At 41.0% G+C, this 22393-nt stretch overlaps 1 protein-coding gene across 2 annotated transcripts; it reads left to right on the top strand.

Moving 5' to 3' along the window:
* The first annotated feature begins 1922 nt into the window (after nt 1–1922).
* LOC128741560 (37 kDa salivary gland allergen Aed a 2-like) lies at nt 1923–3392 on the top strand. 2 transcript variants are annotated; one of them, XM_053837475.1, is made up of 5 exons: nt 1923–2038; nt 2099–2314; nt 2370–2549; nt 2657–2842; nt 2907–3392. In XM_053837475.1, exons 1-5 carry the CDS (start codon nt 1991–1993, stop codon nt 3198–3200), a joined length of 924 nt encoding a protein of 307 aa, XP_053693450.1. In that variant the 5' UTR covers nt 1923–1990; the 3' UTR covers nt 3201–3392. The 2 variants fall into 2 exon arrangements, with proteins under 2 accessions (XP_053693450.1, XP_053693449.1); XM_053837474.1 differs by having other exon boundaries at nt 2370–2597.
* Nucleotides 3393–22393: the final 19001 nt, after the last annotated feature.

Genomic DNA, 22393 nt, shown 5'->3' with positions numbered 1-22393 from the left:
TTTTGCATCATTCCCAACTCATACAGTTGCTTATAAGTGGCTAGCCGACTGCCGAGTTACCGCTAATACTGAAGTAAGCTCTTCTCACAATGCTTTGGTTTTTCTTAACGCGTAAATCACCGTCTTTGAAGCGACGGAACTAATCACAGTGCGCTGTTTCATTTAGAGCAACGTCTTCGTAAACTGTTTAGAGCTCCCAATACACATCACCTGTCGTATTCTCCGGGTGAAAGCGGAGAATCAACACTTCCCGACACAAATGACTACTATTTAGCATAAAATGAGAACAATTTTACACAGCCAAAAGTAGTTATATGACGCTAAAACAAAATAAGTAATATGACGAAGTGATTTGTTCAACCTATATCTAAGCTATCAGCAGTTGTTGGATGGCCTCATTTGCCCAATTTTCAAAAAGGGACATCAACTGGAGTGTAAAAACTATCGAGGAATTACATTGCTCAATTCTGCCTACAAGGTGCTCTCCCGTATCCTGTTGTGCAGAATGAGACCGTTAGCGGAGTCCTTCGTCGGCGAGTACCAAGCTTGTTTTCGTGAGGGTCGCTGCACGACGGATCTGATATTTACCCTACTTCAGTTGCTAGACAAGTTCCGGGAGTACAACTTGCAGACACACCATCTGTTTCTGGACTTTAAAGCGGCGTACGATTCAGTTAAACGAAATGAGCTGTGACAGTTAATGCTAGAACATGGTTTTCCGACGAAACTAGTTACGGTGATTCGAGCGACGCTGGACGGATCCACATCATGCATAAGAATAGCCGCGTGATATCTCAGCTGCTTTCGTGACGTTGGATGGACTGAAGCAAGGGGATGCACTCTCTAACCTGCTATTCAACATTGCCTTGGAAGGTGCGTAACGAAGGGCAAACGTGGAAAGGAATGGAACTAACATCACGAAATCTCACATGCTTCTTGGTTTTGCGGATGACGTCGATATCGTCGGAATCAACCGTAGAGCAGTGGAAGAGGCCTTCAGGCCCTTTAAAAGGTAAGCGGCGAGATTGGGACTTACTATTAACACCGCCAAAACGAAGTACATGATTGCTGGTAGGAAATGTGGGAGCTCAAGTGGTGTTGGTGTCGAGGTGGAGTTAGATGGAGAACGATATGAAGTAGTGGAGGAATTTATATACCTTGGTATACTCGTGGCATGTGACAACGATGTAAGCAGCGAAGTGAAACGACGAGTTGCAGCCGCGAATCGAACTTTCTACGGATTACGTAGCCAGCTGAAGCCCCGTAGTTTGCAAATTTGTACAAAACTGGCGCTCTACAGAACACTAATGCTTGGAGGTTTGAGCGTAAAATTCTGCGATCTATACTTGGTGGCAAAATGGAAAATGGAGTGTGGCGCAGACGCATGAATCACAAGCTGTACCAAGTATACAAATATGCTGATATAGTGAAGGAAGTGCAATGTGACAGGCTGCGATGGGCTGGACACGTGGCCAGAATGCCCGACGAAAGAGTAGCCAAAACTATTTTCAGCAGAGAACCAGGAAGAGGCCGTAGACTCCGAGGCAGACCCCGCACCCGGTGAGTATGTGCTGTCGAAGACGATGCACGTTCAGCTGGTGTTCGAGGGGATTGGAGAACGGTAGCCCAGGACCGACGGTACTGGAGGACCATAATTCGTTCGGCGCAGGATCAGTAACGAACCGTTGCCACTAAAGTAAAGTAAATCAATCAGCACTTGCTGCTGGATACATCAATCAACAAACAGCTGAAACTTATTTGTGTACCTCATAACAAAATACAATGACGAAAAACATTTTATCCGCAAAGCCTGGAATTTTATATTTACCTACCATTCTCAACAATAAATTGCTTTGCAATAAAATATTTGCTCTAAATGCACATGCTACCATGATAACTGCAAACAAAACATGTGTCAAGTAAGCTACTGGACGAATGGTTCGATCTCGATATAAATAACAGATGTCTGGCAGCTAGAACAGCGAGCAGAATGATTAGCCCAACGTTAATTTTAGTATTTCTAATAGTTGTTACAGCAGTAAGTTTTCCATGATTCCATCATTCTCTACTGATGTAGATAATTATAATTATGTTCTAGACGGTGGCATGGAACCCGATGGACCCGGAGCAAACCTTTTTCGTTTATGGGAGGTGCATGGACGATTTTTTGAAACAAGCCTCAAATCCATTGCAGGCTTTTGCAAATTGGTTCAACTGGAAGCTCGAACCGGCTGAAGATCCGGCCACGCAGTGTTACACAAAGTGCATCCTTGAGGGATTGGGTTTGTATGACGGAATGTCGAAAAAGTTTAAGGTAATTCTTTCAAGGATAAATTTTTTGTAAAAATTTTGACAGTTTTTGTTATTAGCCAAACAGAATTCGTCAACAGTGGAAAGCTTACAAGGAATACAATTTTGTCGACGAGAAAAGCGTTGGGGCCTACGCGAATGCCGTGAAAAATGCTCCAAAAGCTGATGATGGTAGTTGCAAGGCAGTTTTTACTGCCTACAAACAAATACACTTGGATTACTTACAAACAATGGCAAGGGTATACCACGGTGTCATTAAGAATAATGACATTATTTACGAAAATTTGGTGAGCAAAGAATGATGATCGTTGTAAAACGGCAGTTAGTACCAAAAAAAATATTTCAGGGCAACCGCATCAAACAACCGAAGGAATCTTATTTTGCATTCTGTGAAAATCGCCACTATAAATCCAATCGTGAAGCAATTTGTCAAATCAGAAATTATGCGGTATTTGAGGATGCGATCTTCAAAAACCATATGCTCTGTATATTCCAAGGATTGCGATACTTTACTCCGAATGACGAGATTAATGTAACAGGAATCTGTTAAATAATTTTGTTTTGAATAAACAATCATGTTTGTAAGTTCATTTCAGATTCCGGAGATAGCTCGAGACTTTGAGGAAATTGGTAAGCAGAGTACTGAATTGCAGAAAGTTTTAAAAGAATGCAGCACCAGTAAGCCACGAGATGCTCCGTCAAAAGCGCTACACTACTATAAATGTCTGCTCACTAGCTCTGTTCGGAATGATTTCAAGGAGGCTTTCGATTATCGCGAACTTCGAACCGCATGCTATTTCTATTCTTTTTATCCGCAACGAAAAATTTACAGCAAAGAGGAGGTGGCTGAGAAAATCAACGCTATCAATAAAGCACAATGTCCGGAGTAAATGAAAATAGATAATTTTTGAAATTTTATTTCAAAGTTAGTTAATAGCAATAAAATAAAATAAAATGAAACTTTTTATTTAAAAATGAAATTTTATGTCAGTATAATAAAGTATAAAGACAAAAGTAATAGGTACTTCTGCGAATGCAGATTTCTTCCATACTTCAAACATTATCTCAATATACAGTAAAAATATTAATGCGAATAGAAAGAAAATCAACATACTCCTTAAAGGTTACGCTGAGCGCAATTTTTATAACATGAAGGTTCGCTCTGTCTGCAACGAACGTTGATCACTACTACTAGCTAGTCCCACTCACTACTCACTACTCACTACTCACTACTCACTACTCACTACTCACTACTCACTATTCACTACTCACTACTCACTACTCACTACTCACTACTCACTACTCACTATTCACTATTCACTACTCACTACTCACTACTCACTACTCACTACTCACTACTCACTACTCACTACTCACTACTCACTACTCACTACTCACTACTCACTACTCACTACTCACTACTCACTACTCACTACTCACTACTCACTACTCACTACTCACTACTCACTACTCACTACTCACTACTCACTACTCACTACTCACTACTCACTACTCACTACTCACTACTCACTACTCACTACTCACTACTCACTACTCACTACTCACTACTCACTACTCACTACTCACTACTCACTACTCACTACTCACTACTCACTACTCACTACTCACTACTCACTACTCACTACTCACTACTCACTACTCACTACTCAATACTCGCTACTCACTACTCGCTACTCACTACTCACTACTCACCACTCTATTTCGTCCATTTCGAATCAATTTCGTGTCCATTTCGCGTCCATTTCGCGTCCATTTCGCGTCCATTTCGCGTCCATTTCGCGTCCATTTCGCGTCCATTTCGCGTCCATTTCGCGTCCATTTCGCGTCCATTTCGCGTCCATTTCGCGTCCATTTCGCGTCCATTTCGCGTCCATTTCGGGTACATTTCCTATCCATTTCGTGTCCATTTCATGTTAATTTCGTGCCCATTTAGAGTCTGTTTCGTGTCCATTTTGTGTCCATTTAGTGTCTATTCTCTGTTCATTTCGTGTCTATTTCATGTCCATTTCGTGTTCATTTTGCGTCCATTTCTTGTCGATTTTGTGTCCATTTCGTATCGATTTCGTGCACATTTTATATCCATTTCGTATTCATTTCCTGTGCTTTTCGCGTCCATTTCTTGTTCATTTTGTTTCCATTTCCCGTCTATTTAGTATCCATTTTGTGTTCATTTTGTATCCAGTTCTTGTCCATTTCATATCCGCGTTGTGTCTATTTCCAGTCTAAATTATGTGCACTTTGTGTCCATTTTACGTCCATTTCGTGTCCATTTTACGTCCAGCAAACGTACCATAAATTTTTCCTACCAAGCCAATTTTTATCTATTTTGCTTCCTTTTTATGCGTTTTGAGCATTTAAAGCCACGTTTCGTCACTCTGATCATAATTTTTCTTTTTTTCATTTTCTGGCTGTTCAAAATCGTTTTACACCATTTAGGCATTCTTTTTTGCCATTTCTTGTCGTTTTTCATGATTTAACGTATTATTACGGAGTATTGTTTGTTTAGGCGATTTCAAATTGTTTTCGCAATTGGGAAATTCTATTTGGGATCAATATCTTTTTGGCCTCTTGTGTTTAGGACCGATTTCTTGATTTTCAGATGGATTTTGAATCATTTTCTCCCATTCTGGCTGCTTAGCCTGCAGGCTTCACGATTATTAGATAAATTTCATATCAAATTGTTTCGAACTGACAATTTGAAACCGTTTTTCATAAAACTGAACTGAATTTGGGATATTTTTTAGTTTCTTTTGGCAATTTGAATGCTGAGCCAAATTTACAATGTTCTTCTTGCACGCTGGCCGTTTTTCCTGATTGTGGTAATAATTCAAAATTTCAGTTCATTTTGATTCAGAACCTAACTTGTGAATATTTAATGAACAACTATTCAAAATAAATTTCTTTAAATTTTGCTTTGTACAACGTTTAATACCTTATACCAAAAATTTTGCCAAAATTCAAAATTTGGACGGATTGATCAAACCTTCCTGAGTGGCGCTTCTCCATTCTTTTCAGTTTTTCAAATTAACTTACTTTTCACGTTCAAATGCCTCTAAATCAGATCGATGGAGAGACATGCCCATATAACTTTTTCATCAATGTCACGCAACGATATATCCCAAGTAGCAATTTGGGTTTTATTACACTTTTATTGTGGCATTTAAGACCAAAATTGGTCACGAAAACCGCCATAACCGTAAAATAAAACTCACAATGCTGCATGGGATATTAGAATCACTTGACGAGAAAAAAAACAATATTTGTGGTTTGCAATATATCGTCACGGTGTTCAAAATACCATTAAAAGAAATAAAATAGGCCATTTAAACGGCAAATGCAGGTTGGTTTGTATTGCTGTCCTACACCTCTGAGCCAATTATTAAGAAATCGATCGACGAATTTTTGAGTTACGCCCTTTTGTAGTTTTAAAGGGCAGATTGCTTATATAAAGTAAACAAAAATCTTCAATGACGCTTCCGAAATGAACGTAAATCACAGCCGGCATTGGTTTTTTATTATTGGTTTTATATATGCCCATTGGCGACCATTTTAGAAGTTTTACGCTGTATTGGACTAACCGGAAATATTCCGGATTAAGTTATCGCTGTGGGAAATTACCAGTATCAAGCATAAACAAATACTTATCATGCGACACCACAAATTACGCCAGAATTTAAAAACTAGATCAATCAAAGTCAGATCAATTACCTAGCGCCACGTTGGTTATATCTGGAAGAGTTCCGGGGACTTCCGAGAACACCCAATTTCCCACAATTGCAATTTCCCACAGCGATAACTTAATCCGGAACTTTTCCAGTTGGTCCCAATACAGCCTCAAATGATCGCCAATAGGAATTTGTTGCATAAAAATACCGGCTGTGATTTATGTTCATTTTGGAAGAGTCATTGAAGATTTTTATTTACTTTATATGAGCAATCTGCCCTTTAAAACTACAAAAGGGCGTAACTCAAAAATTCGTCGATCGATTTCTTAATCATTGGTTCAGAGGTGTAGGACAGCAATACAAACCAACCTGCATTTGCCGTTTAAATGGCATATTTTTTTTAATAACGGTATTTTGAACACCGTGATTGTACATATTTTGAACATCTCTATATCAATCCGGTTTAGAGGCCTTTAAACGAAAAAAATGCGTTTATTGTAAGTAAGCAAATGGACTGCTTTGACAAGCGAGTGGTCGTGGGTTCGAATCTTAGTAGAATCAAGCCATTCCTTGTCAAGTGACTTTAGCATGGGTTCATTCTCAGGCCCCTCATTTACCCTTGCTTCATGCTGAATTCTATATTTATCCTCTGAAGCCTCTTGACAGTGCAAATGTCCCTCCTATAGTTAAGTGTACTGGTCAGAGGTACGAATGAGTCCTCGCCAGGGACGGCTATAATATGGGATTGTACTGGCAGCGAGGAATAAGTGGGTAAAGTAGATCAAGCTTTGAAGAAAGAGTAAACCCCAATACACACAAGCACGCATAAAATTTAATAAGCATATCGCTCATGCAATAGCGGTTATAGCAAAAAGAAATGCAGTGCAGGTCATACAGCAAACACCCGGGTGATTTCACAATAGATCAACTATACTGGTCGCAGTGATGAGTCCACACATGGAAAAAAGCAAAATGGAAATGAGCAACTGCAAGGGGGATCGATCAATCAGTATCAAAACTGTGGGAAATTGTAAGTGAGCTCTAGATTATTACTTGGAATGCCAATTTTGAGTGCACATTCCAATAAACATTTCATATATTTTGTGCATTTTGTACAACTTGTGTATTTTATTTTTCGTTGTTTAGATCAAAAAAGCCAGCTTCATCAAGTCAACTATCCGACTGAGAATCGATTCTATCTAAAACACAGAAGGTGCTTGTTTGCATATAAATGAATCCCGTTCGCGTGAGGATCGTGAGCGATAGGAAATTTTGACTCCGTTATTCAGATTTCTGCCAATAAACAAACCCGATACCGTCAAGATTGGGTGCCTGTAGAAAAAAAAACTACTAACGCTAGTTTTCCTTCTCCACTTAAGATACGATCGCTAGGTTGTACCTGTAAGCGAAAAACAAACAACGTCAAAGAGATAAAAATCTCTCACCCACCGACCGATCGGTGTGCTGCATCGGTAAGCTCTGTTTACCGGTAGTAATGAACTTTTGATAGCCTTGATCGATTCGATTTTTTAGATCACGAAAGCAAATCTGTTCCCATTATAGCATAGAGAGCAGAGACAGGCTGCTGCCGAACTGCAGTGGCAGGCAGCTGCATGTATGTTGTACCGGTCGCTAAAGTTTGTGACCTATTTGTTCAAGACGTCAGATTTTAGCGCTGTTAGCACGTCGTTTATGGCCTAAAGCTCATTAAGGTTGATTTGGCCTGCCGTCGCCGGTGCCGCCGCCGTCAGTACTACGACGCAAATCTTTTGAAATTTGCTGCAAAAGTTCAAACCGGGCCGGTTATGCAAGCTCGCTCGCTCATACTGTACATGGACTTCGAAAGCCTATTTGGGATGCTTTAAAGTACACTTCACTTGTCACTTGAGCCAAAGTTAGGGCCCATAGCAAACTGCTTCCGTGACAAGTAAACACATCATTTCTTAATGCACTTTTTCTTCAATGTTTTACGATTAAATTTATTACATTAAATCTTCCTCATCATAGCTGCAACAATGTTGACCTTTCGAGATGAATAACAGAATTTCTCAATCATGTGCTAGCACCGAAAACCAACATTATTTCATCAGCGAGCCCTCGAATCAATCAATATTATGATCGGCCCTTGCATCCAAAAAAATTGCAACCCACCTCCAAGCTGAAAAAGCTCGAACTGAGCTGCGGTCTGCGTTTTGCTGGCTCACCTTTAATTATAGGTTACCGATCTCACTTACCGCGGCTTTTTCAGACAGCAACGCACAACACAGTCCTACACCGTACCGAGGTGCAATGCACGGTCTTTGTAAAATTTTTAATTCCCAAACCTGCGAACCGCGGTAAACAATCCGACGCTCCAACTGTCGCTCAAGCCATTACCCGTGCTATAGCACGGACGAACGGACGGACGGACAGAAGCGCATTCACCAGGGCCGTCAGTATAATTGAATAAAATTGATTGTTTAGAGGCATAATTTCGTTCGGATCCCTCTGCTGCAGGCCCATCAAAGCACGGTAAAATTGATACCGCTGGTGGACAACCGTGACTAATTTGATTTGACAAGCGCTGGTGGTCCGGGTCCCAATTGAAAAGGGTAGAACGATGGACTGCTTTTTTCTCTCTGCAGATTCGAATGGTTTTAAGTATAAATAAAAAAATTGCGGAATCCTCAAACACACCAAGGGATTAGGATAGTTTCATTAAAGAAATACCTTAGAGCGAGGTCCAGGGGGCGTTTTAACCATGAATGAACCTTCATGTTTGTAAAATTTTGTTTTGGATTTTTCATAAGACTAACTGCGACTGTGATTATTTTACTATCCATCTTAAAAAGAGTAAACTCGATTGAAAAGGCAAATTTTCTTCAATTCATCGTCCCTCTGAAAAGTTTCATAAGCGAAGTACCATACCGATGGACCTCCACGTTCCCCCAACAGTACAATTTCAACTCACCGGACAGTGTCATAACCGATAGTTATCCCGGCTGCTTCAATGAGGCACAACAGTATCGGAGTACGGAGCAGGGCGATTTGAATCTACCGTCTATGTAGTCGCGGGCGGATGGTGGGTGGCCGTACGCATCGTGACGCAACAATTCAACGATCATCAAAACGGTCGCGCTCCGATCGACCCAGAAAAGAATGCAACCTCTTTTCGAAAAATAAAAAAATAAAAGCAAACCATTCGAAAATGGTTCGACCTGGGGTGATCCGGTCATCGAACAGTACTGTTCATTGGTTGGTGGATAGCAACCACGTGCACGTGTTTGATTTGCGTAGCTTTGTTTTGCACGGAGTTATAATGACCGTTCGAGATGCTATAGCGTTTATGTAATCACTTGGCTTCCACGCCATTTGACCTACATAGTTTCACCCGGTTCATCCGGGCGAGGCCAACGGAAAAAACAAACTCTGAACCGAGGCACAGGTCGTTACAAAAATCGCAGTTAGAACAAATCGTTCGCCACGTACCTAAACGCTTGTTCTCTCCCGGAGTGCCTAATGTTTCACTTCCTTGACTGCGATCATCCACTTATGGGTTTTTCTATAATTTCGGTTGGTTATGTCCAATTTGCACAAAAGTAACCCAAAGGAAAAATAATTCCGTACTGTGCCTGCTACGGACAAGGCTGCTGCAGAGCAATACCTACCGGATTCGTGCGCGATATGAATAGCTGTATCAAATAGCGAACCCGCGATTAAGACCCCTCCGGGGCATCTCGGCAGGTCGTGGTCAGTCAGCCCACTGACTGACTGACTAACTGGCTAGCACTTCAGTTTATCCACCGAGCTTACCGAGCCAATCAAATTATTACCAAAGAAAATAGAAATAAAACATAATCACACAGTGCAAATGTGGAAATGTTTCCCTCTGCTTCGGTGGCCTCTCCACGGCTTAGCAGAACCGTGGTCAACCTGATAGCGATTCTGATGCTGGGCCCAATTTACTCAAAGGTCCAACCCTCACCGGCTGACTGACAGACCGATCGCCTGCACGGACGGGTGTGAATACGAACAGTTCGCATCGGGATGCTGACTGACTAGAACAACAGGTGATTTGCCTTTATTATTTTTAATGGTCATAATGAGATAAGTATGCGCTAAATTGCTCGCCCAAACGAATGCCCCCACTCGTAGTCGATTGGCACCTTCGTGTACGACGGGGTGTACGACGGTTTCCTAACCTTGCCTGAACTTCAACCGTTTCGATTGAGAGTTTCGCAACTCGGCTAGCAAGCAAACCGCGGCTTGATGTTTGTGCAAATTCTACTATCCAGCAGCATACTAGACGGGTATATCACCGGCAATCGAAGTGTGCAATCTCGACGATGGGGGATACTTCTACGGGGCGAACCCCTTCGGAACGGGATGTGTTGCCGAGCGTGTTGGGAACTAATCGACGTTTTTAACTTTGATAATGTGGAAAATTTACGTAACACAGTGTCATACAAATGCTCTATCAGAAATTTTGACTAATCTAACAAGGCTTTTCCAACTAGTTCTAGTTGGCTAGCGTCATATAATAAGATTGGAGTTTTTCGCCGCGTGACGTGTTCGTCCGTTCGGGTCACCTGAACAAACTCGTTATCAGGATGTACTTTGTCATATGCAATCGCTTACAAAAATGTTCATCACGAATACAAAACGTTGAATGCACGATCTTTCAACTTCCACAAAAAAGGGGAACTATTTTGAATCACAGCTCAAAATTTTAAGTTACTACTCCGAGTGATCAGCAGATTCTTTTCGTTATATTCACTACGTCTTACGGCAAGATTTCGGACAGGGTATCATTCAAAACAAAAATGCGAGCGTCACGAAAAAATGAAATATTTTGAGCGCTAATAAATAATTTCCGATCAATTTTAAATATTTTTGCGCCAATTAATCGGAAAATCTTCTACGCATGCACATCAATAAAGATAACTATTTGTTTTCTGGTGCGCACTATTGAAAAATTGGAATAATATAGCATTGTCAACCTGGAAATCCTCGCTTCTTGATTGGTTGGAAAAGACGCCATCATAGTTTTAACGTGATTCTAGAAAGAAAAGTGGCAAAATCTTCCCGTCCCAACAGGTCGAAGGTTCTGTGCGACGATTGTACCTATACCAATTTGATATCTGTGTTTGGGAAGTAAACCACAAATGATAAAGTCTCCTCGTCTCAACAAGATTTCTTGACACCGCGGTTTAAGCTAGACCATTTTGATGTCTTTGCTAGGGAAGTACGCAAGAAAGAGTGATAAGACCCCTCCGTTCCAACAAAAAATTTCACGAGCGCGATTAAACCTAGTCCAATTTGATGACTGTGTTAGACAAGCGTGCTAGCAAAAATGACAAAAGTCCCTTGTCCCAACCGAATGCAAGTTCTTTGCGACGACACGATTAAACCAAGGCGAATTGGATATCTGTGTTGGAAAAGTGCGCTGCAGCTGTAATGTTCGATTATAATATACACTCAAGTCCCTTTTTACGCGAAAGATAGGTCCCGCGTAAATCAAAACCGCGTAAATTCCGAAATTCGCGTAAAAAACCGCGTAAATTCCAACATTCGCGTAAAAAACCAAAATTTCGCGTAAAAAAACTTTGTGGATTTCAACACTACGCGACAAAATAGATGTTTTGAGCACATCCGCGTAAATTCCGAAAATCGCGTGAAAAAACCGCGTAAATTCCGAGATTCGCGTAAAAACAAACCGCATGAAAAGCAACTACAGTGTAGTTCTGCATGGATGCGTGTGTTTCCCGTTTCATTGGAAGTGTAGTGAAAAGATGTGCTATTGATAAAACGGGATCGAATTGCTAAAATCCCTTCAACGTGGGGGAACGATTTGTTTTGTATGCCAGGGTACTATGTACTATGCCCCCTTAAGCTTTTACCCTCTTACTTGTCCACATACCACAAAAAACCCTCTCTCTCTCTCTCTCTCTCTCTCTCTCTCTCTCTCTCTCTCTCTCTCTCTCTCTCTCTCTCTCGCTCTCCTCTCTCTCCTCTCTCTTTCCTCTCTTTATCTTTCAAACACACATGCACCAACATTAAGGGGAAACCGAAAGTGGCTCAAAGATGGCTGGGTAAATGGCTACCATTCGAAGCATGTATTGTTTTGTGCCTTAAAAATGCATCTGTATCTGTGCAGAGCACGCTTTCGCCACGTAATCAGTGCTTCCATCGCTGTTATTATTTCCTAAAACTTGTAATTCAATTTATCGATCTGCTATGTATCAATAAACGCTCAGCAACACATAATTGCTAATGGAAAATAAATTTAATTGATCATATAGATCATTAAGTGTTCATAAAATGGAATTAGTTAATAGATATTTGGTTGCGCATATTTCGTTGAACTAGCGATTTCCGAACAAGCAGCAACACAGTATCAAACTTTCGTCACATCAATGAGCTTTTAAAGAGCTTTCAACTTTCGCCGCATCAATGAGCTTAGAGTGAAGTAAACAAACAAAACGTAAACGCAGGAATCAAAAACGCAATCCAATGCAAGCGGATTAATTAAACATTCTAGTGATCCCACGCATTATTCAGTTGCTGCTGTTAATTTTGATTAAATCGAAATGCCTTGATAAAGAAAACAAACCCTTTTTCGGGATGTTTGTAGTCAGTGCGGTTGGCTGCGGATCAGCTGTTTATGTTTGCAAGCTCCGCTATTTGACATATATTACCAATATTAATACAATATTCAAATAAACGTTTAGGTGTTTGACGAACACATGAGATGTGCAGTACAGTGTTTGTCGCACTAACACAATAACGTTAGCCACTTTCGGTTCCGCCTTAAGGTCGGTGCAAATATTCCAATTATGTTTTACACTCAAGTCTTTTTTACACGGGGGATGCAGGCCGTGTAAAAAACCGTTTAAAACAAACGCGTTAATTCGAAAAATGTTGTAAAAAACCGCGTTAATTCGAAAAATGTTGTAAAAAACCGCGTTAATTCAAAAAGCGTCGTAAAAAAACCACGTTAATTCAAAAATAACCGAAAAAGCCACTCGAATTTAAAAATCGTTGAAAAAACCGTGGTCATTCGAAAAATGATGTAAAAAATGATCTAAAAAAACCGTGTTAATTCAAAAATCGTCATAAAAAAACCGCGTTAATTCAAAAATCATAAAAATAAACCGTGTAAAAAGAGACTTGAGTGTACTGTGTTTTGTTGTAGAGCCATTTGACTCATGTTTAGTATTTTTAGTATTTATTTATTCACACACTTGTACCATGGGGTACGGGAATCGAGCGTTATTTGTATCCCTGATGTAGTAATAGGACACGAGATGAACCATTGCTTTTCAAGAGATGACACTTTTCTGAAAATTTCTCGCTTATCTATGTTTACCTACCTAAGCAATGCCTAGTCTAATTTTGTTTGTGCTTAATTATGCTTAATATTTATAACTTCGGCTTAACTTTGATAAAAAACAAACTTTTCCTATACATCTCCATTACATCTTACTATCATTCTTCCGTGAGCTCGGGAAGGTGAGTTTGACACCGTGCGAGAGCCGCAAGCTGAATATTTTTGCGACATTTCAATTCAAAAAAATTAAATTTCGTGACATGGATGCGATAAACAAAAACCAACTATTTGTTGGTTGGTTTTGGTGGCAAATTTACCAACTATTTGTTGGTTCAAATGTCAAAGGTTATACCGCCTTTAACGTTAAACACAAAAAAAAAACTGAGATGAAAGAGAGAGTGCTGTTGCCAAGCTGAGTAAATTTTTTGGCGCGCAGAATTGGGTTGTTTTCAATATGTACAATATGCGTTACCAACTACTAGAGGCGGTGTCCTATTCAGTCTTCAAACTCTTCTTAATGCTATCTATCAACAAACGCCATTCAGCTGAGTCATAGGGCTCACCAATAGCTCCTTTACATCCAAACACTAACAAGCATTGGTTAATTGGCATAACATTAAATGTAAATTTTACCGAATTGCTTGTCATGATCTCTATATATGGACACCTTCATGAAGATTCTCAGGATCAACTTTAAAGCACATACGAAACGCAGTTTGCGATGAAGCAGTGAAATTAACCGGGGCTGCAAAAATATAGTTTCCACAGGCGTAACATAGTTTTGTGGATCATTTTTACATTAATTTCATGCTTTTTCACGCTCATTTTTCTTACTGTTCTTACTATTTTCACAATTCACAATTCTTACTATTAAAGTCAATCACTCACTTCCAATTTTTTTTAGTTAGTTGAGAAAATATAGGAAATACACAATTATTTTATGTGTGTATGAATGAGAGAGAGAAAGAGAAGTGTTAGTTGCATGTCGACAAGTAAGAGGGTGATGCATGAGCATGATATTCAAATGCACAAACATTACTGTTTTAGTTAAATGGTCATAACTTCTACAATTTTCAACCGATTGTTATTATTATTCCCCTGATTTCTTTGTTTTTTATCGGCCTTCAAGACCCACATAAAATAAAATTTTTAAAATGCGTTAATCTTGTCTAAAGCCTTTGATAAAGTTGAAATTATTCCGAAAAAATGCGTTCTTTGTTGTTTTATTGTGAACAAATTCTCAAATATGTACAGTACTATTATTCTTACAGAAAAGTGAAATTCAACTAATCGATAGCAAATTTTCTCATCTTTAATATGAAAAAAAGAGATTTAAAATTGGTGCACCGCAGCCGGAGAAATTTGTATTTAAGTGCATGTACTTTCTTTCTTTAAGCAACATTTGACCTTTAGTGCATATCTCAAAAACTATCCTACTTTAAATTTTTCTGACCTCATTTTTGGATTCAGTGGCCAATTTTACATGAAAAATCACCTTCAGCTTACTAAGTTCACGCTTTTTGTTTTATTTTGTTAACAGGTGTAATAAAAACAATCTTTAATTTCTGTAAGATAACAGGAAAGCAATAGTTTGTGTTCTTGATTTTGTTAAATTGTTTCCAAATGCACAAAAAATAATCCTGAAATATTGGCTTAGTGGTGTAATTGGTTAAACAACACGCTCAACTAGAGATTGGGAGCTGTGAGTTCGACTCTCACCTTCGCTAAGTCTATATTTTTAATATCAAGAATTTTCAGTTTGCCTGAATCTTCATTTCTCGCATTAAGCATTTATTCTTCCCCAACAGAAAACTTAAATATATTACATAGAACGCATGTTGCATGTATATATGCTGCATGTATAGTATACATAAAGAAACACATTATTACATGCATAGAACGTGGTATGTGGTAGTCGAATCCAGAAAAAACTCTATTAAAGGTTCGCTGCAGACCTATGACAACACGGCAGGCTCCGTAATTAGTGCGTTGAACAGGCAGTCTGAAGCATGCATTATCGCTAAGAGCTCGATAGCGGACGTTTATATTTAATTGGCCGAGAAATGAAGGACAATCGAAGTGATAGGTCAGCAACTCGGTAATCAGCACAGCACGGGAAAGCTCTTGCCTCACTTACAACGAGTCAAGTCCAATAAGCTGTGCACGACTTTCGTAACTTGGCAGCTAGTGTGAATTACAGTGCTAGTGTGTTCGTTAACTTTAAAGCCGCATATGATACCATCGTCCGAAAAATACTATGGAAAATCATGGACGAGAACAGCTTCCTCAGGAAGCTCATCAAACTGATTCAATCTACGATGGATGGTACATAGTGCTGCATTCGGATTTCGGGTGGATTATCGGGTTCATTCGAATCACACAAAGGGCTTAGTCAAGATGAAGGTCTCTCTTGCCTGCTGTTCAACATGGCGTTATCAAGCGGATAGCAACACGTGAAGCACGATCTTCAACAAATTCAGTCAATTTTGTCTGCTTTGCCGATGACATAGATATTATCGGCAGAACATCTGTGGCGGTGGCTGAACAGTACACCAGACTAAAGCGCAGAAAAGATTGCGTTGCACAGTTCTATGACGAACCCAACGTTCAAAAGATGGCTAAAGCTGGACGGATACGATAGGCGGCAAGGCATGTTGCAAGAATGCCTGACAACTACCCTGCAGAGAAGGTTTTCGCTTCATATCCGATAGGAGCAAGGTGACTAGAGGCACAGCGAACAAGATGGTTAGACCAGGTGATGCGAGATATGGTTTCCAAGGAATTGGAGAACAGTAACCCACAACCGAGAAAATTGGGTTATTGTTGTTGTTGTAGTTTTCGTTAATGTTGTTGTTGTTGTATATAAAAAATGTTGCCGACTATCGAATATCAAGCTTTCATTGAGCTAAAAATTGATTTCCAGAAACCAGACTCGAATGGGTTACGGACCTTTTATCATAGCCACAATATTTTCGTGGCAACCGGCTGCTGGGCAGTACCTTTCGAACAGGTCGCACTTCGGTCAGCAGAAATGATTGTTATGCCCACTTGGCGCACACTTCTCTAGTAAAGGAGAATTTTCGAAATAATTTAAGAGGTACGGCCGCAGAACAGAAGGGCTCACCTTATGTACCGTACAGCGAACGGGAGCTGATTATCTGACGAACCGACCGCAATTCAAGTGCATTATGGCTAGCTAATTTTTCACGAAATTGCAAAAACGTGCCCTCCGATTGCGCGATTTGGAGTTTTCATCGCTTCCAGTAGTGACCGCTGCAGTTGTAGCGTACGATTTTCGTTCCGGATTAGTCCGTGTTTGAGGTGGCCACGCGCATTGTTCGCTATTACTACTTTGTTTTATCACGGCACAAATAACGCGAATACTTCACGTTTTTCTTCTATCAATCATAGGAGTAAGTGCGAAATGAATATCACACTTATGGTACTGCGCCATTATAGTTGCAGTTCGGAGACGGGAAATCTCGGTCAATTTAGTGTGGTACAAATTCACTTCATATTTCATTCCCGACTCCAGACAGGCACCCGAGAGATCAATAAATCATCGGAGCAAAAGAACATATTTGTTATGCTATTCTACATGCCATGCAAGCATCGCAGCTAAAAGCGTCCTGCCTTACACTGGCAAGGGATCAAAGTCTAGCAGGCTTCAAAATATGACGAAAAACAGCTAAAACATATTCTATGTCTAGTGCAACAAACCTCCCCCAGTTCCTCGATGCAGTCCACTCTAACATAATGTGCTGCGGGAGCCAGTCGGAGTGCGTGCCTGCAGCAGTCTCAACGACGGGGCCAAGAATGACTCATTCGCGGATTGATCCGCAAGTGCCGCTGAAACACATTTGCATCCATGCCTCTAGCTGAACTTACCAGCACAGCGCAGCGTGGATTAGGGCCGCGCGGGTTGGCGACAGTTATTAGGATTGACAGCCGGGCGCGTATTTGAACTGCCCCGAGATGGCAACATCAGGTCAACTGTGGTGTAGGGCAACCGGCGATTTGTGTTTACCAATTGTACCTGTAGAGTAATTATTAATTATTACTTCGCTTGTCAGCCGAAACGACCCCCGTAGAGAAAGTTGAGGGCCTAATGGTGCGATACTGCATCGGAGAGCCAGACATTGACAAATTGTTTGCTGTAAGTTTGAAACATTGTCTTCGGGTTATCCTTTCATTTTCATTTCCAATTAAATTCCTCAATTCAAAGAATTTAAATTTTCAATTTGAAATTTATAATATTTTTTTTATCAAAGATGTTATTAAAACCTCCCTGAGTCAAGCAATATTGTTTGATCAAATTCTGTGTGCAATGCAATGATATGATGTAGTACGCATTAAAATTAATAACTAAAACTGTGACTACAAGATACACCTCGGATCAGATTAGCAATCGATGTACGCAGCAAACGCCGCTAACATAGTACGACTAGCTAAGACCGGCCCAGTCTTCCAAGCAACGCCGAGACCGTCTTAATTCAATAAAATCAACCGTTAATTTGTTGAAAAATCGCTGATTACTCTCAGGTGTCACTGATTAGATTGGCGCGACCGGCCGGCCAAAGCCTTTGGCTAAATAACGGCTGCCCACCGTTCAATTTATCGCCATGAGCTTCGGGGGAAATGCTATCATTATTAGCTACCATGTCATGTTTGCGTTCTCCGAAGAAAAAAAATCCGTCTCACCTAACCAATGCAATCCCGTGGCACCTTGCTGGGGCTGGAGCCCGAAACACCTGAAATCAAAGCGCGCCCTCACGCAAAACGGCTATCCGATATCACTTGGCCAGGCTGTAGCCGAAGCTTGTACTACAAATTTATCGACAAATACGTTCTGTCCCGCTATCCCCGCCCGGTGTGTCACGCGGGACGACGCACCTTTCACTCTCCCGAAAGCCGAGCCAGTAATGGCTGGTGGTCCTACCAACGGTACAGCCTCCTCCCGGAGCATAATATCTGAGTCACAATATTTTACCTACACCTTATCATTAGATACGAGTTTCGAGTTTTGCGCAATCGTCTCAACCGGTCCCGGGACGTATTTCGAAACCAATCTAGGCAAATGCAGAAACGGAATGACAACGACAACGGCCGCGGCGACGTCGGAGTCGGACGACCGTATGTCTGTTTTAGGGAGGGTGGACACATACATACCGTGCACTAATCCCGCCGGGGCACTCATGGGAAACGAGCGAGCGCGTTTGTGTGCAGATGTAATTAAGAAACAGTTACACATTTTCTGGAGAATGAAGTGATAAATTTTGTTTCAAAACACGCGGTACCTACATGTGTCGCTCCGAGGCCGACCAGGAACAAAACGTTCCGCCGTTGGTACATTCATTTGTTTGTTGCTATGTTTGTTAGGTGGCTTGAGGTCTCCTAATGTTGTGCAAATCAGCTGTTGGAATTAGTTGCACAACTTGTCAAATGTAAGAGAAAAGTGTATTTTCACGTCTTCAAAAGGATTCACTTTTTCGTCACATTGTGATGAGTTAGAATGTACGATAATACCAAAGCATTAAAATGTAGATTAAATGGACAAGTAGTTAGTTTACGCAATCCCTGCTATAAACCGGAACAAGCCATTTAAAACAGGAAAATATTACGAACAAAGTGCTATAAGTTGCATAGATTTCACCTTTCAGAACCTTTCCCGACTGCAGCAAGCTGCCATCTTAAGCTGTCGGGTGACTTATCGTACCACAACGGCGTGGCGCCACTGCACCGTGCAGAGCCATTAAGTCCGGTAACTACACTGCAATGTGGTCCAGCAAGTAAAAACTACATGTGAATAGCCATGTACAACACAGTTCACAGCGGAGTCGACAACATTCCCATCCTAACCTGATTGCTGCTGTAAATGACAAATTAGTTTCACGAGTTATCGATTGGATTCACACGGACGAAGAGCACCGGGCGAAGTTTAGTCGTGATTTTAGCAGCTCTTCTCTGCATTCAAATTTACGAGAAGCAGATGCTAACAAAGTTTGACCAACCATGTCATACTGTATCGGCTATTGCCTTTGCATAACTGCTTGCTAACTTTGGTCGTTGACGTGGTCGGAAAGTTTTGAGCACAGATGTTAAGCCGGGGTCAGACTACATGGCAAACTGCCACAAATATGGCAATATTTTATGGCAGCTAGTGTGAGTGCCATATTTCTCTATGGCAGAGCGATATGGCACCATATTTTTTAATATTTGCCATGAAAATATGGCAACTGCATGTCAACAGTGTGAGTGTGTTTTACCATGTAATGTGGCACAATTATCGCTTCTGTGGTAGCATATAAATATGTAACCAACAGGTTGGATACATATTTGAATATGGCACCATAGTTTTGAAGGTTGATGAGATTTGCTGTCGTTCTATTTTCATTTGCATTCTTTCTCAAATGGATTCTATAAGTTATCACCACAACGACTCGAGTGGTGCAAGTGCCGTGTTTGTTGAGATATTTGGGACTTTTGGATGATGTTCAAATTATATCAGCCCCTCCGTGATTTTTCATAGCTTAATTCCTACTTTTTAGTATAGTTGTAATTTCTAAATTTTGCAACAATTGATATATGTAGCATAACGTTATGCAAATCTCAATAAGCTATTTGAGAGCAAAGCCGAATAGCTGAACTCATTTGTAAGTTATTGGTTAGCCTCAGCCGCGAGCGTTGCTGAGAATCCCTGAACATGCCTCAGGCTCGGCACATTTATCCTGTGTTTTCGCGGGAAAGTCGGGAAATACCCGAATAGCCGATGAAAAATAATCTGGTTTTTCACAATTTTATTGCTCACTTTAATTTTGATTTGATTGGTAACACCCACTTTCTTATTCTGCGGGGCCCCTTTTCTCCACACGCATACACAGCCTGCACTACCCTTTCCGGTTTCATAAACGCCTTCATACGTGATCGCTGCTTTCGGACTGGATGCACGTAGGAATTGCCAATTAACGGCCTTGCCGCTCCTTTCACGCTAAATGACAAACAGGTCGAGATGCTTCTCACGGGATTACAGGTCGCACGTCACTCGATATTTGATGATCCGTCTACAGAATTTTTGCTAAACAGATGATAACGATTGGTTTAACCTTCCTAGTGCATTGGGGTCGTTTTCGACCCATCGGCATATTTTCAAAGCTTGATACTCAATAACGGAGCGAGCTAGAAACCTGAAATTTTCTGACTTTTCCTAACTTTCGAAAACTAGCATATATATTTTTCGGATAAATAGACGACTGAAGTGGGTCGATTTCAGTTGTGGGAATGACAAAATATTTCGCTTCTTCCATGCTTGCGAATAGACTGATGATAATACTGGATGAGTTTCAGCTTGCAAACTCGCTTCCTGGCAACCAGTAAACTCGCCTAGTGTAATTTAGGGTTGCATAACATTTCGCCGAAGACCATATCGCAGAGTACCGTTTCGCGGAATACCATTTCGCGGAAAACATTTTCGCGGAAAGTACCAGTACGCCGAAAACCCTTTCGCGGAAAGGACTATTCCGCGGAAAATCGTTTGGCGGAAAGAACCATTTATTTCGCGGAAAACCATTTGGCGGAAAATATTGTTTCGCGGAAAACCGTGTTAATAGCAAACGCTTCCTAGATGATTCAGGGCGAGCCGGCCGCAGGCAACGGCGAGTGTTCGCCGGTGACCCGCCCTTAAAAGCGCCGGCCTCTGCGGGGGAGCAGCCCCCCCGCAGAGATCACTTCTGTCTAGGTCTATTCGTTTCGTTTTCCTAGGTCTACTGACCTCTAGTTAGTTTTCCCTAGCCCTCGCATCGATTTAACTTTTGTCGAATACAAAGCACCGCTTTTAGCGGCTTCTTAACTTAATAAGCGGCGGTTCTTCGCGAAATAGTACTTTCGGTGAAACTTTTTTCTGCAAAAATGTTTTCCGCGAAATGGCACTTTCCGCGAAAATGTTTTCCGCGAAATGGTTTTCCGCGAAACAGTATATTCCGCGTTATGGTCATCCGCGAATTGGTTTTCCGCGAAATGGTATTTGGCGAAATGTTATAAAATCGTAATTTAGGCTTATCGGACAACAACAAATTTTTTTTTTTTTTTTTTTATAAAATATAGTTTATTCAGATGTCATTATTTTAAATACATTATTTTACTAACTAGGAACATAATCTGTATGGAATTGGTAAAGATAATTCCAAGCACCTTTACTTTTTCCACCGTTTGTAGCCATGGAACCACCAGCGGATTCCCTCCCGTATGTCCCACATCTATCGCCAATGTTTCCAGACGGTTTAGTTTTGCCCCTGCAGCCAGTTCAAAACGACCAAACAGCTCATTCACTGATTCAATCATCTGATTCGTATTCGCAATCACTGTCACATCGTTTGCGTATGCTACACAGAGTCCACCAACACATGCTCGATCAAGCTTTGCTAAAAGCGGGTGCATATACAGGCAGAACAGCAGCATAGAGAATGGATCACCCTGCCGTACCGATCTTTCGATAGGAAAACGTGTTGACATGTGCCCGTTTATAATCAAACGAGAGCCAGCCTGCAAAGAGTACCGCTCTAGCAGAGATACAAAGTCTGGATTTATTCCGAGAGATAACATCGTGCGTCGAATGATAGCGAAACTCTGTCGTAAGCAACTTTACTACGACGTTGCGGTACTCCTTCATTGCGCGCGGTAAATAAATAACAAATGACATCAAGTCGACACCTTGCGCGTCGGTTAGCCTATATATAAGGCTAAAGCTGATTAATACCAAGGCACAGAATGCACATGATGCGCACTTACACAACGATGAAAAGTTGTATTCGAACTTATTGAACACCCTGTAACAGCTATTAAAACCATCCTCCTTTATGGGGGCTGGGGACCCCCTGCTCCGGTTATCAGTATTTTCAGGTTCATCGAACATGCTTCTACTGAGATCCATCATTTGCAGGCGGAGTTTGGCCTAACGTCTTCTGACAAGGCCTTACTTACTTACTTACTTATTCAGCCGAGAGCCGGGGTGGCTCTTGCCGTATCAAGAATTCCTCTCCATTGTACTCGGTCTTGGGCTACTCGTCGCCAATTCGTTGCGCGTCTCGACACA

Source organism: Sabethes cyaneus, chromosome 3 (genome assembly GCF_943734655.1).
Source record: "Sabethes cyaneus chromosome 3, idSabCyanKW18_F2, whole genome shotgun sequence".
In the NCBI taxonomy this organism is placed as follows: domain Eukaryota; kingdom Metazoa; phylum Arthropoda; class Insecta; order Diptera; family Culicidae; genus Sabethes; species Sabethes cyaneus.
The sequence above is the reverse complement of the archived record's forward strand: the minus strand, read 5'-3'. Positions and strand labels throughout refer to the sequence as shown.

Excerpts from the sequence above, each read along its gene's own strand:
- LOC128741560 (XM_053837474.1), top strand. The coding sequence starts at position 1,991 with ATGATTAGCCCAACGTTAATTTTAGTATTTCTAATAGTTGTTACAGCA. Across the intron at positions 2,315-2,369 it reads GAATGTCGAAAAAGTTTAAG|CCAAACAGAATTCGTCAACA; the intron begins GTAATTCTTTCA and ends TTTTGTTATTAG. Across the intron at positions 2,843-2,906 it reads CTCCGAATGACGAGATTAAT|ATTCCGGAGATAGCTCGAGA; the intron begins GTAACAGGAATC and ends AGTTCATTTCAG.